Source organism: Protopterus annectens, chromosome 1.part2 (assembly GCF_019279795.1).
Source record: "Protopterus annectens isolate FY-2018-M chromosome 1.part2, PAN1.0, whole genome shotgun sequence".
Taxonomy (NCBI): Eukaryota; Metazoa; Chordata; order Ceratodontiformes; family Protopteridae; genus Protopterus; species Protopterus annectens.
This window is the reverse complement of record NC_056727.1, coordinates 951136788-951158144: the sequence shown is the minus strand read 5'-3', so window position 1 is coordinate 951158144 and position 21357 is coordinate 951136788. Positions and strand designations below refer to the sequence as shown.

The window sequence follows — 21357 nt, the reverse complement described above, 5'->3', positions numbered from 1 at the left end:
GTTGGTATTTTAGCATATGAAACTGACAGTTTAAGGCCCTCATGGATAAGGTAGCAGAGGTATATACCTTTTTTCCCCACCTTTCTAAGGATCTGGAATCTATCTCGGAAGGCAATGGGTTTTTGGCAATGGAGGCTTTAACTCCCTTGGGCCCCTGTGAGATGGTTTCTAGGTCAGCAGCATGGATTTTGTATAGAAATTGGTGTGAGTCAGGAACCCTGTAGTACCTGTCAGGCTTAACTGGAGCTGGAGGAAGAGAGTCCGGGTTAAGGCAGGCCTCCGAGTAAACATCATCTAGGATGTCCAGGACAGGAGGTATAGCCAGAGGCCTGTGCTGGGGTAACAAAAGAAATTCCCTGAGCCTTTTCTTGGAATCTGAATAATCCTGGCCTTCCCAGTGGAAGTGTTCCCTTAAGGTATGCAGAGTTTCACCAAATGAGTAATCCTCAGGGGGGCGATACAGAAGGAATAGATTCCTCTGCATCAGAGTCTTCAAAAGGGGAGTAAGACTGTTCCTGATAATCAGAGTGCTCTGAAATAATGGAGCCCTGATCAGAGGAGGGGGAATCTTCCACCACTCTGGGTCTTTTGTCCGGAGGTGGCTGAGAACCTCTGATTAAAGTAATTAAATCCTCAGCCATTTTAAGCATCTGTTTCTTAGGCATGGGGCTGGAGATGGGCCCTGTGTAGCTGGTCTCTTAGGGTGCATGGTAGCTTTAGACTTGGTGAAAGCCTTGATGGAGAAAGAAGAGGAAGGTCTGAAGACACCTTGACTGGAGGTGGACCTGTCCACATTCTGCATTTCAACGCCAAGCGTGGCTTTGGTATCTGTAGTCAGGGTGTGGGCCGAGGAGCCTGCGACCTCGGGTACAGGAGACACCGCCAAAGATGTGTTGTTGGTAATCAGGGGCTGCGTAGGCGCCTCGCTGAGAACCGGACCACGTGTAGTCAGCTTTGGCGTGGTGTCGGTAGAGGCCGCAGACCTCGGGTGTCGGTCCTTGTCTTTGCATTTTTTAGACAAAACCGGAGTCTGAGTATCCGACGACATAGTATAGTTAAATGCTTTCCCAAAATAATGCTGGGCGAACTCCGCCCGACGCTTAATAGTGCGTTTGTTGAATGTAGCACAAAAGCGACTGACCGAGACATTGTGGTCTGGGCCTAAACAAGGTATACAGAGGGAATGGAAATCCTTATGTGGTATTTGCTTCCCACAAGAAATACAATTATTAACTTTGTCTGACATCGGTCTGAGGCAAGAAAAAGTTTCCCCAACGGGGTACTTAGCTTTTAAGAAGACTTCGGTTCCAAATTTTTCGTAATCTCAGGAGCTGGCCGACCGGCACTTGCGAACTGCTTCTGCTTCGGGCACCGCGCGGCAAGAAAGACTGAAGAAAATGGCATCGGCTGGTTCTTTTATACCCCTGTCGCACTGACGTCAGGGAAGAAGCGACGACAACAGACGTCGGACCTAGACTTTGGAATTCGGCCGACCGAGGACCCACCTGAAGGCAGGAGAACCCATCTGTTATGACTGCAGCTGTATGCACGATGAACATCTTCTTAAAATTTATGCAGGAAAGTGCATGTCTGGCTAATGAATTATTTTTATCTTTTTTCTTTATTGCCAAGGCATGCTCATATATCCTACGTTTTAAAACTCTTTTAGTTTTACCAATGTAATAATTTTTACATGTGAAACAGGTAACTATATACACTACATTTTCACTGTGACAGTTGAAATATTTATTAGCCCAAAAAGTCTGCCCCAAATGTTCCAGTGTGATGAAAGATGAATTACTGATGAACCTACATCGTTTGCAGTTCTTACTTGCAAACGTTCCTTTTTTAGTGCAACCCACCCTGGTGTTGTCCTTATCTGACGTCTTAGATGATTCTAACATCTGCTTAATATTTGTAACCTTCTTATATGTCAACTTTGGTAGTGGACCCAAGGATATAGTCAAATCCTTGTTCCCAAGGATATTTCTCCAATTCCTCTCTATAACCTCTTTTATGAACCATATTTCATTCACTATTGGCAGAGGAAAGGCAGTTTGAAATTCTTGTATATTCTGATTCCCATTGTTACTTAAACTTCCTGGGGGTCCCACCACTATATCACGAAGTCAGAATAGGTTTGGCTACCCCATCTCTCAAAGTAGAAACCTCATTTTCTATTACCTCTAACCATCTTTCATCATAACCCCTTTGAATAAACTGCTGTCTAAGGAAAGTCAGCTCATCCAAAAAAGTGTTGTCCTCAGAAGTTAACCTGCTCAATCTAATCATTCGCCCCTTAATGACACCCTTTTTCATGTGTGCTGGGTGCAAACTGTCCTTGTGCAAGTATTGATTTGCAAAACAAGACTTTCTATAAATTCTACTATTAAATTGTCTGGTGGTATGGTCTATAGAACCCGACAAAAGCACAAAAAACTTGTAAAATCAAAAGAGGATCACCAGCTTGGTCCTAGTCCACACCACCACACAAAAATGATGTTCAGAACCAGTGTTAGTAGACAGACTCCTCTTTACGTCTTCAGTGAAAAACCAGCACTAAAACGTTGTATACTGGAAAAAAGCTACTTTAATGAACACATGTATGGTCTATACTTAAAGCCAAATCCAAAAAGTTGATTTGCTTACCAAATCCTCCTATTTTGAAGAATAAAAAATCTGTGGTATTGTTAAGATCAGTGACCAAATCTACAAATTCTGAATGGTCCCCTGACCACAGAAAAAACAAATCATCTATTATCTGAAATAAAGTTCAACCTTGTTATAACTAGGATGTGACTTAAGAAACTTGTGCTCCCAATTCGCCATAACTATGTTGGCAAAAGCCGGTGCAACTCTTGCCCCCATAGCTACACCTGACAATTGTTTGTACAGTACCCTACTGAAGCTGAAAAAGTTATTGTCAAGCACCAATTCCATTAACGTACAAATGGTGTTCACTTTCTCAGCAGAAAAATCAGTGCTAAATGTGAGAGATTTGTGGCAGCTTCTTTTTGGAGCCGATGTATTCCCGGGTCTAAACGAAGTTATCAACGTAAAGTGTTTCCTTATGTATAGATAATACAAATGTTATGATATATTTTGTTCAACTGAAAATATTTTTATCATTTGTCACATTATTCGGTGTTTAGATCTGTCAATGTAGTTTTTTTATTATAGACATTTAATTTAGTAAATCATTATACGTTACATCATTTCCTGTAATTAAGTATTACAGGAGGGGTAGGTGATTGTTCATGGTTTCTGATGAAGTTCACGTCATTAAAGTGGATGAAAGCACTACGTTTATTTTGCCAGAGTGTGGTTTTTTATTTGGTTCCTACATTTTTTCAGTTTGTGTGCATTTATGTGTTGGGTATGCAGATGCAATAGGTCTGTGTGAGACTGGATTTGTGGTGTGGGTGGTTACCTTTTCCTCCTGACTGACTGTGCCAGTCTTGGGTTGAGAGAGCTCTGCCTACAGTTTGGCTGTGTAACTGCATCTCTCACATGTATTGGAGTTTGTTGGAAGGAGGAGAGGGTTGTCTGTGTACATAAGGCAATTGTAGAATTGCCTCAAAATTCCCAGATTCACCAGCTGGACTGGAGAGTAACCTTGAAACTGACCCTTGGGACATACCAGATTAGTATAGGAAACTGTTTTTTTACTGATCAGATTAGGGAAGGGAACTGATTTTTCACTTGATCAGGAAGGACCAATCGGGAGCCTAATACTTATGAGAAGTCAAGGAGGGTGTAGTGCTTTAGTTAGTTAATGTTTCCTTATAAGAGCTGAGCAAGTGCAGGGCTTTAGAAAGAGAATAGAGTGACTACTTTGAGAGTTTGAACAGTTCTAAGGGAAAAAGTGAAGAGCAGACCTTTGTGGTGCTGGAATAGTTTAAACCTGTTGAGGCGGCACTGCTCAGTGCGGAAAACCGCGCAAAAAGAGAGTTGTAGGGTTTTATGAGAGAGATCAAGGAGTTTAGAATTGACCCAAAATGACCAATAAAACTACAGCTACTTTATGAATGTAATATTCTGCACAGTTACCATTCTCCTTAAAGATCTGCACCCAGGATTCCACTTTATTTCTTGAACTCCTCATCTCCACTTCATCATCATCCCTTTCCACTTTGAATTGTAGCCTTCTGCTTGTGTTTTGTGTATGAGCTTTAACTGTGTAGCTCTGAAATATCCCTTAAAATCAGGTAATCGTAAACCACCTTATTCTATTGGAAGGATCAACTTATCCCACTTAACTCTTGCCCTCTTCCCTTCCCAGATACATTCCTTAAAATTCTATTGTCTACATCTCATCTCGTTGACGAAAAATATGCCTGACCAGCACATAAAATCAGAAAAATTTTTACTGCTTGTATCTTGCTATCCATACACATAGGTAAGAGCTTCCATTTTCTCAGCTTTTGTATTATCTTATGTTTAGTCTCTTCTCACATATCCTCAGATGCCACAATAGAAGCCCTTTTAATACATACTACTAAATACATAATCTTACGTCCCCATAAATATGGGTATTGCTGAACCAATTTATGTGTGGGTACATAATTTACTGCTATAGCTTTTTTGTCATTAATTTTATATCCCAAAAAGACTTGAAACTGTCTCAAAATGTTCCACAACACTGAGATGTTCAAAGGTGTGTACTAGGCTAATGGCCCTAGAGCCTTTACAAGCCTAGCCCATGGGATTACCCTGGCATCGTGACACCAGACCTTAGTTCCCAGTGCCTCTGTCGAGTAGAGCCACTGGAGTGATCCCTGGAGTGAATTTTCTATTTTCCATCCACTCAAGGTTTCTCATGAAGAGGGCCAGTGAGGTACTCTGTTTTGACAAGTATGGGAAGTTTATTCCATAGCATGGGCAGTCTCTGGGTTATGAACCTGTCCCTCCAGCACGTACTGTTGATTGTAGTAATGAGGTTGAGGTCTCTGGAGTGTGTGGTGTAGAGGGATTGGGATTTCTTTAGATGTAGTATTTTTAACAGAGCTGGGCCAGACATGGCTTTGTACATCAAGCAAAGATCGCCTCTAAGTAGGCGATATGACACGGAGAATAGTTGGAGTTTTTTTTTAGTCTGTCCATACAGGATAAGTGTTTAAGGCCTAGTATCCTCTTTGTGAGGTACTTTTGTGGCTTCTCCAGTTGTTGCAGGTGTCTAGTGAGGTACATGCCAAACTGGACATTGTACTCAATGACTGGCCTAACCTAATGAGGGAAGAGTAGAGGGAGACAATGACCTCTTTCTTCCTGGATGCAAAACCCTTGGTAATGAGATGTGCCACACTGAAGGACTTTCTAAAAACAGTGGCAATGTCGTGGTAAAAAGAGAGGTTGCTATCAACCTGTGTTCCCAGATCTCTTATAATGCCTTCTGTGTTCAATGAACTACCATCAATGTGGTAATTCATGGGAACTGGGTTTTTCCCCAAAGAGAATGAGGACAGATTTTTTGGCATTGAGCATAAGGCCATGGTTCTGACACCAGTCGTTAGTCTCAGTGAGGCCTTTCTGTAGGATGTCAACATCACCTTGGGGAGTTAATAATGGCTCCCAACTTGCAATCGTCTGTGAACTTTGTCAGCCAGAGTCCCTTTGTGTTGGCCTGGACGTCTGAGAAGTAGATACCAAACAGGAGAGGAACCAGGACCGATCCCCTATGGGACTCCACTCATGACTGGTCGGCAGTCTGACTTGGAGTCAGCTACTTTCACACTGTGGGTTCTGTGAGCCAGTTTGCAACCCACCTAGTGATATAGATTTTGATGCCTAGCTTAGTGAGTTTTTCTATGATTCCTGAGTGGGGAATGGTATCAAAGGCCTTGGCCAGATCAAGTTAGGCTGTATGAACCACCTTGCCTTCATCCACAGCTCTCGTGACTTGACTCAAAGAAGTCGACCAAGTTGAGCAGGCATGATCTACCCTTCACAAAACCAAACTGTGTGGGATCCAGAGTCTGGAGATTCCCTATATCCTTGTTTATTAGGTCCTTGAAGATGGGTTCCATTGCTTTACATATCGGACTTGTCAGGCTAATGGGGAGATAGTTCCCAGGGTCTGTAGCCACTCCTTCGTTGAGGAGAGGGATGACTATAGCAGTGCTCCATTCGGTAGGAACAAAGCCTGAGGTGAGGCTGTGACTGAATAGGGCACAGAGGTGAGGTGCCAGTTCACTCTGTAGTTCATGTAGAACACAGCCAGGGATATTGTCAGGTCCCATAGAAGCTGTATTCTTAGCCTTAGACAGTGCTGTTTTAAACTGTGCAGCAGTAAATATCGTGTGCCTGGCAATCTACTGGTATTGTGATTGGTCCTTTGGGGGGGGGGGGGTAAAGTTGGCACTGAATCGGTTGACCAGTATACTTGCAATATCTGTTGGCTTGGTATAGGAGGTACCATTGTGCAGTAGCTCAGAGCAAATCTGGGTATTGCTGTGGAGATTCTTTACATAACTATAGAAGACCTTGTGGTTGTCTTTACTGTCTGCTGCAGTTCTGTTTTCATAGCTAGCTTTAGAGGATTTGATGATTAAACTTTTTGTTGAGACTGATAAGGGCGTTTTTCCAGTCTTGGGACTTCACCTTATTCCGCATCAGTTTCCTCCTTCTGTTGTAGAGTTTGTTTATGGCAGGGGGCCACCAGATTGGCTTCCCTTTTTTGGAGGAGAGAGTCTTGGTTCTATTGGGTATGGTGAGATCCATGCATTTGTGTACTTATTCGTACAGTGCATTGGTGTAGGATTCGAATGGTCATTCAACTATTCTCCATTTGCATGGGTGCCGTGAAGCTAGCCACTTCTGTTTTTAGCTTTGGAGAAGATTTTCATGGTGGTTACACCCGCGAGTGCGTGTGTGTGAGTGCGTGTGTGTGAGTGCGTGTGTGTGAGTGCGTGTGTGTGAGTGCGTGTGTGTGAGTGCGTGTGTGAGTGCGTGTGTGTGAGTGCGTGTGAGTGTGTGTGTGTGAGTGTGTGTGTGTGAGTGTGTGTGTGTGTGTGTGAGTGTGTGTGTGTGTGAGTGTGTGTGTGTGTGTGAGTGTGTGTGTGTGAGTGTGTGTGTGTGTGTGTGTGTGTGTGTGTGTGTGTGTGTGTGTGTGTGTGTGTGTGTGTAAGGGGGGGGGGGAATGAGGATTTCCAAGGTGATTAGTTCGTGGTCGGATCTAACCAGGGAGGAGTTGACTATTTGTGTAGAACAACGGTCGCCCATGTTAGTAATGACCAGGTCAAGGATATTGCTACCTCTACTGGGGGTAAGAACGAGCTGGTCCAGGGCATTGGAATTAATGAATTCCAGGAAACTGGCAAGTATATTGATATATGAGTAGTTTTCCCAGTTAATGGAGGGGCAGTTGAAGTCGACCAGTATGTGTGTGTTAGGTTGGACCCTAATATTCTCCAGGGTGCTTAAGAATGTGGAGTGTGCATTTTGGGACATGGTTGGGGACCTATAACAGGCTACGACCTGAATCGCCGTCTTACCCAATTGTTAGCTGCACCTGAAGTATCGCTGATGCGTTATATTGGGCTACCAGTCTGGAGGTGTGCGCATCCTTTATGAATATGGAAACACCACCACCTTTGGAGCTTCGGTCCAAGCTCTGGGGCCAGTGTCCTTTTTCTAGGATTATCAGCATAAAATAATATTACCTGCTAGTAAAGTTGTCTGGCTCTGTAGCTCGGGAATCACAGTACTGGTCTTTTAAACTAGGCATCATCACTTCAAACATTATCAGGGCCTGTAGCTTCCACTGCTACATGTGGAAGGGTTGGAGTTTTGGTTTGAGGGGTTGGTATACAACAGCTAATGCCTTTACCTCACTGCATAAAGTACAGGGGTTGATTCTCACCTTTGAAAGGGAAACTGGCTAGGCTTAAAATAGCTCACAAGGGCAACTAGCCTAGTACTAACCTATGAACCTTTCCAGCAGTCAAGATACATCATGGCTAGGCTTATAAAGGCACTGGTGATCATTAGCCTAGTATATACCTATGAATCTATAGTCAGTTTTGCTTAATTACCATATTATTTATATGTATGCATTTCTGAGTCCATTATGTTCTTTGCCAGTGGCTCTAAATATAAAACAAAGGGGAAAGAAGATGTGCCTGGTGTTCCTGTGTTCAAACAATGCATCAGAGACCCCCCCCACCCCCACACACACACAAACACTAATTCTTGTTTCTGGTTCTTTATATATCATCCTAACAAACCTTATTACTGTATCAGGGAATATAAATGCTTCCTTTGCCCTACTCATGAAATCCCTGCTTACTTGGTCAAATGTTTTCACTGCATCAAGACCCTCCAACAGCAGCGATATTTTCTTATATTCTGCTTCCCTCTCGATAACTGTTTTTCTATTAATCTTGTTAAACGTTTGCCCCCCCACCCACAACTGATACACATCAATACTGGCAACATCACTGCTATTCTTTTAATTAGTACAGCCAAACACTTTATAATTAAAGGTTTAAAAGTGAAATGGGTCTATATAATGCTGGGTCTGGCGAGTCTTTACTATCCTTGGGTAATACAGTCACCAACACAGCTTTCTCCCAAGATGTTGGTGCCAACCCTCCTTTAAAAATAAGGTTAAACAAAAATCTCCCAAATCTTTATCACTTTCTTCTTAACATCCAAAGAACACCATCTGTTCCTGGAGACTTTCCTGAAGATTTATTACACTTCACCGTTTTGATCTCATCTCCTTCTATGCTGTTTGTTGTGTACCCTCATCTACCTCTAACCTTGGCATATTTCTTTCATAAATATTTCCATTTGTACTAGTTCTTGATTTCCACATTTCTCCGCTTAATACAAATTTTCGTAAAACTTCCAAAATATCTCTAATACTTCTACAGGATCTTTGGTTACGTTTCTTGTTATAGGCTTTAAGTCTGGCAACAACCCTTTCTACTTTCTGTTCCCTACATCATTGCGCTAGAAGTTTTTATGCTCGAGCTATCAGAAAATAAGCACAGAGAATTCCTCAAGTTGAGAGACTGTACCTACCTACGTTGGACGCTCTTCAAAAATAAAGCTTTTGAAAAACAAAAGGAAGACATTAGTGGTTTTGTTCAACTTCCGAAATAAGAAAACATGAGATTGTAGATAGAGGACTGGGTTTATTCTCCTAAATTGACATGGAAGCTTGTGCGGCTAGATTGAGTTCATCAGCTGGATTTCAATCTGTGTTTGTGCTCTTGAGTTAAAGAAATAGTTGCTTAACAGCAATCTTTCTAAACTCATACATGTTATCCAAATACTCCCTTACTTTCTCTATCATTCTTTATTTGTGACTCCTTGTTCTGTGAGATTCTCCATATTCTGCAATATGTTAATCTTTGTCAACTCCTCAGAGTAATTCCTATTACTTCTTAATCATCTCTACTTCGACCCTGTTTTTAAACTCCACTTTCATTTTATCCCATTCACTAGCTATAACTTCTGAAGATATTTTTATCTTCTCTAATAAACAACTCTAAAATTCCACTACCCATTCCTTAAATTCCTCTCTTTTCAAATATGCAAGTCAGGAAGCACCATGGTCTCACTCTTCTTTCATTGACCTGCATTTTTATCTTAGTGCATGATCTGAAAACGCGTATTAGATGTGTGTCAACACCTTAGATTAAATGCACATGTTCCTGTGAAATACAACTACCACCTTCTCTAACCCATTTATTGTGCCTTGGGTAGCAATACGATCCTACTACTGAATTCATATCTTCCTTACCAAATACTTTCGGGTCTATAATATATTTTCGAAAGTTTCAAACATCGAACACCATATGAGCGATGTTTGAAATTCCGAAAATATAAAAAAATAAAAATAAAAAACTATACTTTTCTAAACGCTGTAGGCAGGGGGCAAGTCCCCCTGCACCCCCCACACCCCCGCTACTTAAATATTCCTACTCAGAGATCGCACTGCACTGAAGTAAAGGGAAAATATTCCCTACGGCGATTTCTGTGTTAAGCGTGCGACGTTTCGACCAATCTGGTTCGCTCAATACGCGTTCGCCATTTACAATTTTCGATCATACGATAGGAACCCAATATGGTCATAAAATTCTTCAGAAATCTACCCTCATTTGTTACATTTCCCTTCTAGGTCCCCTGATACATCTTCCCTATTGCAAATCCGGTTCCAGTTCCCATCTATAAGTAATATTCCCTGCTGAAAGCTGATTTCTCCCAATATTTTCTTAAACTCCATAATAGCAGTTTTAGGTAGAATGTAAACACATGCCACTGTAGTCCTCAATCCTTGCCAACAGCCCGTATACCACAAATCTACCATTATTGTCTTTTTTCAGTCTTCAAATGCAGCATATTCTTAAGATTTTGGAGAAACCACAAGCACAAAACTAGTCAAAGATAATACTACACTTTACCTGAAATGAACACATTAGTGTTTCATCCACGCTCATCATACCGCCAGCATTGTCAAATTCACCACAGTAATTTGGGGCTGAAAAGAGAGTTACCAGTTGTCGCTTAGCGAAAAATTCATACCCATCTTCTACCACCTGAAAGTAAGTTAACAAAATACTTCTGTGAACCACTGATAAGTAACTGAATCTAAAAGAAATGTATTTCACATACATTTAAAATTTCATACAGGTTTAACTGGCTGTAACAATGTAGAAGTTTGAAACCAGTGTATAAAAACGTAACAATGCCACTCTGAAAAACACAATGCATCAAAGTTGTGCCAATTGACGCCATTCAATCAAAATATAGACAACTTTCTAAACATTAATCTGTCTTGCATGACGAAGACATTTTGCTAAAATTCCAGCATGCACCTGAACTTCTAGCACATTTTCCTCTCATTTAAGGATACAATTACTCTGCACACTCCAGTCAGAAGGCGATTAATACCAAGTTTCCACAAATGCACTCTCACCCAAGGTTTTCTCTCTCATTTTTCCTTATTTGCATTTAGTCTGTTAAGTGGTGGTATTCGCCAATATCACATACAGCACATCTGGATATAACAGTCTGTACGAACACTGCCATCACACCAGACTTAAGACTTCAAAATACCTTACTTGGATAAAACTATTCAGTACATAAATTTTAACAAATTATAACTGGATGTAACCAATACAGGGTTTACCCAATGAAGACATTAACTCATTCCCTCCAACATAGCTCTGGAAGTTTGCACTAACTACCAATGGGTGGAGACCATGCTTTTTGATAGAATCAAATTATGTCCTTACATTTTAAGTACAGTTGTGTACACTTACCATAAATGTACACTTACCATAAATGTAGACGTTCGAGTGTATTCACTGTTGCAGTCATTACATTTGGGTAATCTGCTGGCAGGTTGCCCTCAGTCGGCCTGATTAACAAAATCTTGGCTCCTGTGTCGGTTGCTGTCCCTTCTTCCATGACGTCAGGTTGTCAGGGGTATATAACGTGCAGCAGACGTCATTACATCAGTTTTCTTGCCCCAGATGTCAGGTGCCCCCCAAATGGGGAGCAAATAAAATTAAAAACCACAAAAATATACCTCCAACCAAAAGCAAATACACCAAAAAGGCTTTTAAGCATAGTAAAAGAAAGTAGAGGTATAGCCAGAGAAAAAACAGGGAGATGGAGGGAGGGTAACAAGGACTGCAACAGTGAATACACTTGAACATCTACATTTACGGTAAGTCTACACAACTGTACTATGTTCTTCGTGTTTCACTGTTGCAGTCATCACATTTGGGTAGATTCCCAAAGCTATGGTTGGGAGGAGGAAGTTATACAGCATTAGGACCAGCAAGACAGCAGTGACAAAGCCAGCTCTGGATATAGAGAAAATTGATAAATCGTAATGATTTGTGAAAGTATGTACAGAACTCCAAGTAGCAGCTTCTAGAATATCCCTGGGTAGGAACACCTCTGAGAAAGGTTGCAGAAGTAAATGCAGCCCTGGTGGAATGAGATCCGATCCCCTGGAGGATAGGTTTTCCATGGTGCTTATAGCTGAAATGAATGCAATGGCTTATCCATTTAGAAATGGTTTGATTTAAAACAGCCTTCCCCTCTGCCCCAGCAGCAAATGCTACTAGCAATTGTTCAGATTTTCTTCGAAGTTTAGTTCTGTCCAAGCCACACTGGAAACCACTTTGGGCATGAAGGATGGATTGGTCCTCAGAGATACCCTGTCCGCATAAAGATGATGAAAGGCTCCACTGCCATAAGGGTCTGTAATTTAGATATCCTCCTAGCTGAAGTGATTGCTAAAAGGAAGGCTGTTTTCCAAGAAAGTCATTTTAAGTCTGCAGTAGCAGCTGGCTCAAAAGGAGGTAGAGTGAGCTTCTCCAAAACAAAATGAAGGCCCCAAGGCAGGGGTAGGAGCTCTCCAGTTCTTTGCCCCTCTGAGATGCTGCTTGAGCAGGGGATGAGGAAAGAGGGGTGGGTTCTGTGTTATAGTGAGCTGAAATAGCTGAAGCGCGGGTTTTAATAGAGGAAAAACACAGGCCCTTGTGAAGCATCTCAGTTAAGTATTGCAAAATCTGAGGTAAATTGGGCGCTGCTGTGCTCATCCCTAAAGATCGGTTCCAGGCACAGAATCTTTTCCATTTGTCAGCATAAGATTTTCTAGTAATAGGTCTTCTCGCCTCCAAGATGACATCCATCACAGGTTTGCTGAGGGATGCTAAGGGTGAATTTAAGTGATTAGCCAAGCTGCAAGGTTCAATGTTTGGAGCTGAGGGTGCAGAGTTTGGTTCTCCTGCTGAGACAGTAAGGAAGGTGTCTGAGGCAGATGCCAGGGAGATATTTGTGACACTGCGCAGGAGTGGGTACCAGTGTTGGCGTAGCCAGTCTGGAGCAATAAAAATCATTCTTGGTTTGTCCTGTTTGACTTTTAGCAGAACTTTGGAGAGCAGAGGCAGAGGGGGAAAGGCGTAGACTGATAGGTTTTTCCAGCTGAAGGACAGAGCTTCCACTTTCCAGGCTTTTTTGTGGGGAGTCCTTGTGCAAAATTTGTTCAACTGGTAGTTCTGGAGGGAGGCAAATAGATCTAGGTCTGGGCTCCCCCATTTGCTTGTCAACATGTTGAAAATCCGTGGTTCAAATTTCCACTCGGGTGGGTCCGTAAGATTTCTGCTTAGTCCATCTGCCAGTGTATTCAATTTTCCTGGCAGGAATTGAGCTTGTAGATGCACTTGGTAGCTCAAGGCAGTGTTCCACAATGCCATGGCTAGTCTGCAGAGAGGGTAGGAATGTGTACCCCCCTGCCTGTTTATGTACCACATAATCATGGTGTTGTCTGCCTTTACCATTAGTTGCCCTGGAAGAATGTAGTCCTTGAAGGCTGTCAGAGCATTCTGTACAGCTAACATTTCTTTTTGACTGATATGTAGGTGCATTTGACTTGGGTTCCATTTGCCCTGAATGTACTTCCCTGCCAGATGAGCCCCCCCCCCCCCCCATGCAAGGTCTGAGGCATCTGTAGTTAGGGTTTGGGCGGCAGGGGGTAGTGTGAATGACAGTCCCTTGCTTTGGTGGCTGGCCTCTGCCCACCATAAGAACTCCAGGCGTAGGCAAGGTATGATAGGAATCATTGTTTCTAGGCGGTGACTCCATAGACTTTTTAGGTACCACTGTAGTTTCCTCATATGCAGTCTTGCATATGGAATTAGAAGAATGCAGGAGGCCATGAACCCCAAGGCTTGCAGTATTTGTCTTGCAGACAGCAGGGTTTTTGTGGCCACTTGTGTGAAGTTGGTTACCAAATGAATTTGCTACTCTGGCGCGAGGAAAGACATCTGGGCAGTTGTATTCAAGCTTGCACCCAGAAATGTAATTTGTTGAGAGGGTACCAGTTGTGATTTCTTTTCTTTTATGGTGTACCCCAGACAAGTTAGAACCTTTTTTTTTTTTTTTTACAAAAGCTAGATGATTTAGAAGAATGCCCTGTTTTTTGCCTGAATTAGACAATCGTCTAGGTATGGATATATTTCAATATTTCTTTGCCTGCAAAATGCAATTACTGGAGCCAGGCACTTTGTGAAAACCCTGGGCGCAGTAGGCAAGACAAAGGGCAGTGCAGATAACTGAAAATGCAAGTAGCCTGCTTTGAAGCGTAGGTATCTTCTGCAAGATTCCCTGATTGGGATGTGCAAGTATGCTTTTTTTAAATCTAGAGTTGCCAACCAGGCATCTTTGCCTAGCTTAGGAAGTAACTGGTAAAGAGTCAGCATCTTGAATTTTGGAATGTCCAGAAAGGTGTTTAGACAGGTCCAGAACTGGACGCCATGATTTGTCTTTTCTGGGTACCAGGAAAAGCCTGGAATAGAAACCTTGTCCCTTTTCCTGGTCTTGTATCGGCTGGATAGCCCTCATGTTTAAAAGGCAAAGTACTTGTTTTTGAGCCTCTGCCCACTGATTTGGGGGCAGGTCTGGCCACCCGTTTGGTGTTGGCAACGTGTGGAAATGAAATCTGTATCCCTGGAAAACTATACTTAAAACCCATTGTCCTGGGGGTTATGAGATCCCAGTTTTTTGCATGAAGAGCACTATTTCCCCCCAAAGGGATGGCTAAAAGGCAAGTGCTTGGTAATGTTAATGGAAAGTCATTAAGACTGTTTACCATAGGGGGGTGTCTTGTTATTTCCAGATTTGGAAATTGAGGCCCCTCATTGCTTAGTTCTGAGAGTTCCCTGGGACTGAAACCTGGTGCTCTTGGTGCAATCTGGGTTTGGCCTGAGAGGAGCTGGAAAGGACCAATTTTTAGTAGGCCAGTGCCTACTAAATCTTGGAGGTTGCACTTGTAAGAAATCTTTTACAGTTTGCATAGATTTAGCTTTATCTCCCATCTTTTTTTAAAACTTCTTCAGCCTTATTGCCAAACAGGAGGTCCTGATTTAAAGGAGCATCCAACAATTTCGCTTTAACATGATCAGGCAGAGACTGCTCCTAAAGCCAAGCATGCCTTTTAAGCACAGATTCAGTAACAGCAGCCCTGCAAGAGGCCTCTAAAGAATCAAAACCACACTGAAAAGTATGTTTTCCAACTTGTTTAGCAGAATGCAATAAATCCTGTAAATCTTTACTTTCCACACAGTCAGAAATCAACATCATTTTTTGTTTAAGCAGTCCAATAATATGATGTTGATATTTTAACATATGAAACTGGCAGTTTAAAGCCCTGACTGCCAAGGTTGCAGAAGTATAAATCTTTTTAACCCATCTATCCAGTGCCCTGGAGTCTCTATTAGAAGGGGTAGGATTTTTAGCAGTAGAAGCCTTAATGCCCTTAGGCCCCTGAGAAATGGTTTCAGGATCTGCAACAGGATCTTTGAAAAGGAACTTGCAGAACTCAGGAACCCTGCAGTATCTGTCAGGTTTACTAGGAGCTGGAGGCAGGGAATCAGGGGCCATACTGGATTCGAAAACACATCAACAATGTCTAGTACAGGAGGTACAGCCAAAGACCTATGCTGAGGTAGCAAAAGAAAATCCCTAAGCCTCTTTTTTGAGTCAGAAAATTCCTGACTTTCCCAGTGGAAATGCTCCCTTAAAGTATGTAAGGTTTCCCCAAAATAAAAATCCTCAGGGGGGGAAGCAGAGGCAATGGAATCCTCTGCATCAGAATCCTCATATGTAGGTATGGACAAATCCATGTCATTAGAAGTGTCAGAAGAAACAGAGTCCTGATCAGAAGACTCAGTCAAGCTCAGCGCTAGGCCTCTAAGTAGGGGGAGGGGTTGACTACCTCTGATTAGAGTAATTAGATCTTCAGCCATTTTGATAATTTGTTTTTTAGGCATATGGGCCTGAACATGTGGCCTGGGCATCATTTATTTTAGACCCATATCGAGATTTGGGCCTTAGTATTGAAGGTGGAGTCTGTTTAATATGCATGTCTGTAGGCCTGAATACACCCACAGAAGCCGGTGCCTGCACAGCGGCTCCAGACCCATACAAGGTAGAGACATCCGCGGTTTCCATAGGTGAAGCATCTTGCGGCATACTGGACTCCGAATGGGTCTCAGTAGACGCCTGCGGGTCAGAAGTAGTGGGTATCAGGGGATGCGAAAGCGCCTGAGTACCGGCGAACTGGCAACTGGCTTAGGAGAAAAGTCGTCGGCCTTCTCTGTTTTTATCTATGTTTTTTTCGAAATCCCGGTAGTCAGATGGCTAACTGACATTTCTGGATAATTAAACTGAGAACCGAAATATTTAGAGGCAAAAATGTACCGACAACGGATAGTGCGCTGATTAAATAAAGCACAAAACCGACAGCAAGGCACGTCGTGGTCAGGGCCTAGGCAAGGAATAAGTTATGTACTCACCATAACGTTCCATCTGAGTAGGTAAACTTCATTTGGCAGCAACCTATGGGTCTTCGGATCCATATCAGATCAGAGCTGGCAGTTTCCAACAGCAGAGATCCGAGCTCCTCCCCTTACCCATAATCCCCTGCCAACCCTACCGGACCTCAGATCAAGTTTGCCTAATGCAAGAGCTGCACAAAATAGCCAGCCTATGGTCTGACCTCGATACAATCAGATGACAAAATAGTAATATAAACATCCAACGGTCATGGGGAAGGAGGGGGGGACGGTTGCTGCCAAATGAAGTTTACCTATTCAGATGGAACGTTATGATGAGTACATAACTTCTTAATCTGAAGTAGTTAACTTCATTTGGGCATCAACCTATGGGACAGAGTCCCCAGCTACCTAAATCTTGGGAGGTCCTCATGGAAGGATGTTCCGGAGCACTGCAGAGCCAAAGGATGCTCTCCCTCTGGAGACCAGGTCCAACTTATAATGATTTATAAAGGTATGAGATGAAGCCCAAGTGGCTGCCGAACAAATTTCATCCAATGAGACTCTAGAACGAAATAAAGCAGATGTGGAAACTGATCTAGTAGAATGGGCGTGGACTCCCTGGGGTGTGGGCCGGCCGGAAAGTACAGTTGTGTACACCTACCATAAATGTAGATGTTCGAGTGTCTTCACTGTTGCAGTCATAACTGTAGGGTGCTCCTGCCGGCAGGCAGCCCGAGGTCGGCCAGAATCCCAAAGTCTGGGTCCGGCGTCGGCTGTACAATCCAGTACCCTGACGTCAGTACACTCTGGTACATAGCCCTCAGCCGACGTCATCTTCTCCAGCCTTTCTTGCCCTAGATGTCAGAAGTCCCCAACAGATCATAAATGAATCCCACTAGGAAACACAAATACACCACAAAAGAGAGAAAAAGAGGGGATTGGAGGGAGGGAAACACAGACTGCAACAGTGAAGACACTCTAACATCTACATTTATGGTAGGTGTACACAACTGTACTATGTTCATCGTGTTTCACTGTTGCAGTCATAACTGTAGGGTGGAATCCCAAAGCAGTGAAAAAGGGAGGAGGTTTAGACAGAAGGGGCAGCAAGAAGACCCTGCAAAACAGCAGAGGCAAAGCCTGCCCTGGTCTTAGAATACAAAGGGAGATTGTAGTGCTTGGAAAAAGTATGCACAGAACTCCAAGTGGCAGCTTCCAAGATATCCTTGGTAGGAACTCCCCTGAGAAAAGCTGTAGAAGTAGCAGCTGCTCTAGTAGAATGACTTCTCACAGTACCTGGAAATTGTTTCCCATGATGAGTGTAACAAAACCTTATTCCATAAGAAATCCATTTGGAAACAGTTTGTTTAGAAATAGCCTTCCCAAGAGAACTGGAGGCAAAAGAAACAAACAATTGGTTAGATTTTCTGAACTCTTTAGTCTTGTCCAAATAAAATCGTAACTGTCTGTGCACGTCCAAGGAATGCAAAATCCTTTCCCCTTTATTCTGAGGATTAGGAAAGAAGGTAGGAAGGTGAATTGTTTGATTCAAAGCCACTTTCGAAATCACCTTAGGCATGAAAGTAGGATTGGTCCTCAAGGATACTCTGTCCTGGTGGAAAATAAGGTATGGTTCCACAGCCATGAGAGCTTGCAACTCTGAGACCCTTCTGGCAGAAGTCAAAGCTAACAAAAGAACGGTCTTCCAAGATAAAAACTTAATATCTGAAGACGCAGCAGGCTCAAAAGGAGGCAAAGTAAGTTTTTCTAAAACATAATTAAGATCCCAAGCAGGAACAGGAGGGGTCCTGGGAGGTCTTAAATTCTTAGCCCCTCTCAAGAATGGTCTCACCAAAGGATGAGAAAAAACAGGGGGATCAGTATTGAAATGAGCAGAAATAGCAGAAGCATGAATCTTAATGGAAGAAAAGGAAAGTCCATAAGACAAAAGATCCGAGAGGTAAAGCAAAATAGAAGAGAGATCAGGAACCAGAGGATCCAAGCCTCGGTCCTGCATCCAAATGCAAAATCTCTTCCATTTAGAGGCATAGGATTTCCTAGTGCTAGGCCGTCTAGCTTCCAAAAGAACATCCAAAACTTGTTTGGGAAGACTAGAAGAAATCAAATTTCTTTGAAGAGCCAAGCTGCCAGGCAGAGTCTTGAGATTGGAATGTAGCAACTGACCCTGATGCTGGGACAGAAGAGAAGGGTTCAGAGGAAGGATCCAAGGAGGCTCCAAGAACAGGTGCTTTAAAGTTGGATACCAAAACTGTCGAGGCCAATTTGGAGCAATCAAAATGAGGAACTTGGGCTAGTCCTGTTTTATCTTTAGTAATACCCGAGGAAGTAGAGGAAGAGGAGGGAAGGCATATCCCGAAAGGTTTCTCCAGCTGAAGGACAGGGCATCCACTTTCCAAGCTGTTTTGTGGAATGACCTGGTGCAAAAGAGAGGCAGCTGATGATTGAGATGGGATGCAAACAGATCTATCTGGGGGCATCCCCAAACTGCAGTGATCCTGTTGAATAAGTTTGTGTCTAGCATCCATTCGTGAGGATCTAAAATATTCCTGCTCAGGCTGTCTGCTAAGAGATTCTGTTCTCCTGGTATGAATTGGGCCTGGAGATGTAGATTCAGATTTAGAGCCGTGTCCCATAAAGCCATAGCTAGTCTGCAAAGGGGGTACGAATGAGAACCCCCCTGCTTGTTTATGTACCACAGGACTGTGGTGTTGTCTGTGCAAATCAAAAGAGGTCCTGGATGCAAAAGGTTCTTGAAGGCTAGAAGAGCATTTTGAACTGCCAACATTTCCTTCAGATTGATGTGCCAGTGAAGATGATCCTTTGTCCAGGTTCCCTGCTGGCAATTGCCTAGAAAATGTGCTCCCCAAGCATAATCCGAGGCGTCCGTGGTTATGATTTGAGAAGGTTGAGGAAGACGGAAAGGCTTTCCTTCGTTTAAAGCACACACCCTGGACCACCAAAGGAACTCCTTCTGGAGGCAGGGGATCAGAGGAATCAGAGTGTCCAGATCGTGGTAATGCTGCGACCATACACTTTTCAGATACCATTGAAGCTTTCTCATATGAAGCCTTGCATTTGGAATCAACAGAATGCAGGAGGCCATGTAGCCCAGTGCCTGCAGGAATTTCCTTGCAGTGAGCTGAGGTAGAGTTGCCAAAGTCTTGAAAATTGAAGCCAGCTGTATTTGTTTTTCTGTAGTGAGGAAGGCCCTTTGTAAGGTTGTATTTAAGAGGGCTCCCAGAAATACCATTTGTTGAGAAGGGATCAAATGTGACTTTTGTGTTCACTGAAAATCCCAGTAGGAGGAGGAGACGAACAAAATCCAGATGTTGAAGTAAAAGATCCTTGCTGTCTGCCTGAATAAGGCAGTCGTCCAAATAGGGGTAAATCTGAATCCCCTGGAGTCTGCAATAAGCCACTACTGGTGCCAGGCACTTGGTAAAGACTCTGGGCGCAGTAGATAAACCAAAGGGCAGTACAGAGAATTGAAAGTGTCTCGAACCTGCCTTGAACCTGAGGAATTTCCTGCGTTCCTGCCTGATGGGAATGTGTAAATAAGCTTCCTTTAGGTCCAATGTTACCATCCAGGCGTCCTGAGAGAGCATTGGAATCAGCTGCTGCAGAGTAAGCATCTTGAATTTTGGAATTCCCAAAAGGTGTTTAACACAGAAAGGTCCAGAATAGGTCTCCATGAGCTTTGTTTTCTTGGAACCAGAAACAGTCTTGAATAAAAACCTTTTCCCATCTCTGAGAGTGGAACAGGCTCTATAGCTCTCATGGCCAGAAGAGCATCCACTTGATTTAAGGCCTCTGACCATTGATGTTTTGGCAGATCTGGCCAACCGAAAGCCCTTGGCAAGGTATGAAAGTGGAATTTGTAGCCTTTAAAATCACGTCCAATACCCATTTGTCCTGGGTAATATGAGTCCAATTTCCTCCGAGAGGGGCATCCAGGTAAAGAGGTCCTGTAGCCCAACCGAGAGAGTCATTGAGTATGCTTTCTTTGAGATTGGGATCTGTCTTCTCCCCTTCTAGGTGAAGAAGCAGTCCATTGTCTCTATCTGTAGGAGGCCTGAGCTTGGCCACGACCTCTGGAGCGTCTATATCTTCCCCTTTGAGGCCTGTCAGACGTGGGAAAGGACCAATTTTTGGAGGGCCAATTCCTGGAAAATCTAGGAGGCTGAACTTGCAAGAAATCTTTCACAGTTTGCATAGATTTTGCCTTTTCTTCCATCTTTTTAATAACCTCCTCAGCCTTAGATCCAAAAAGAACATCATGCTGAACAGGGGCATCTAATAATTTAGCCTTAACCTGTTCAGGTAAACTTTGTTCACGAAGCCAAGCATGTCTCCTGATAACAGTGCCAGAGGCTGCGGCCCTGCAAGAAGCATCCAAAGCATCAAAACCACAATGCAAGCTATGTTTGTTTAGTTGTTCAGTTGCATGCAACACATCCTGTAGTTCCTTATCTTCTGCACATGCAGGAAGAGAGGCAAGCTTTTGCTTTAAAACAGACAAAAGAAATTGCTGATACTTAAACATATGAAACTGGCAATTTAAAGCCCTAACAGAAAGGGTAGCAGAAGTATATACCTTTTTGCCCCACCTAAGGCACGAGAATCCTTCTCAGAGGGAATAGGATTCTTAGAAGTAGCAACCTTAGCAGCCTTAGAACCCTGAGAAATAGTTTCAGGATCTGCAGAAGGATTCTTAAACAAGAACAAATGAGACTCAGGAACCCTATAAAACCTATCAGGCTTAGAAGGAGCAGGAGGCATGGAATCAGGATTCAAATTAGCCTCGGAAAAAGCATCATCCACAATTGTCAAGAACAGGAGGGACAGCCAAAGGCCTATGTTGAGGAAGAAGAAGGAATTCTCTAAGCCTCTTCTTGGAAGCAGAATAATCCTGACCTTCCCAATGAAAATGTTCCCTCATCTCATGTAAGGTTTCCCCAAAAGAAAAATCTTCAGGCGGAGAAGCAGAGGGCAAGGAGTCCTCAGCATCCGAATCCTCATAAGGAGGAAAAGA

At 43.1% G+C, this 21357-nt stretch overlaps 1 protein-coding gene across 4 annotated transcripts in view; it reads right to left on the bottom strand.

Annotated features, from left to right (window-relative positions):
• Positions 1 to 21357, bottom strand: part of PPP1CB (protein phosphatase 1 catalytic subunit beta) — a 1120416-nt gene that overhangs the window by 264924 nt on the left and 834135 nt on the right. For all 4 annotated transcript variants that reach the window (XM_044059903.1, XM_044059904.1, XM_044059905.1 and 1 more), the window contains exon 7: positions 10413 to 10547. In XM_044059903.1, coding sequence (XP_043915838.1) covers positions 10413 to 10547 — 135 coding nt within the window. The remainder of the gene's footprint in view (positions 1 to 10412; positions 10548 to 21357) is intronic.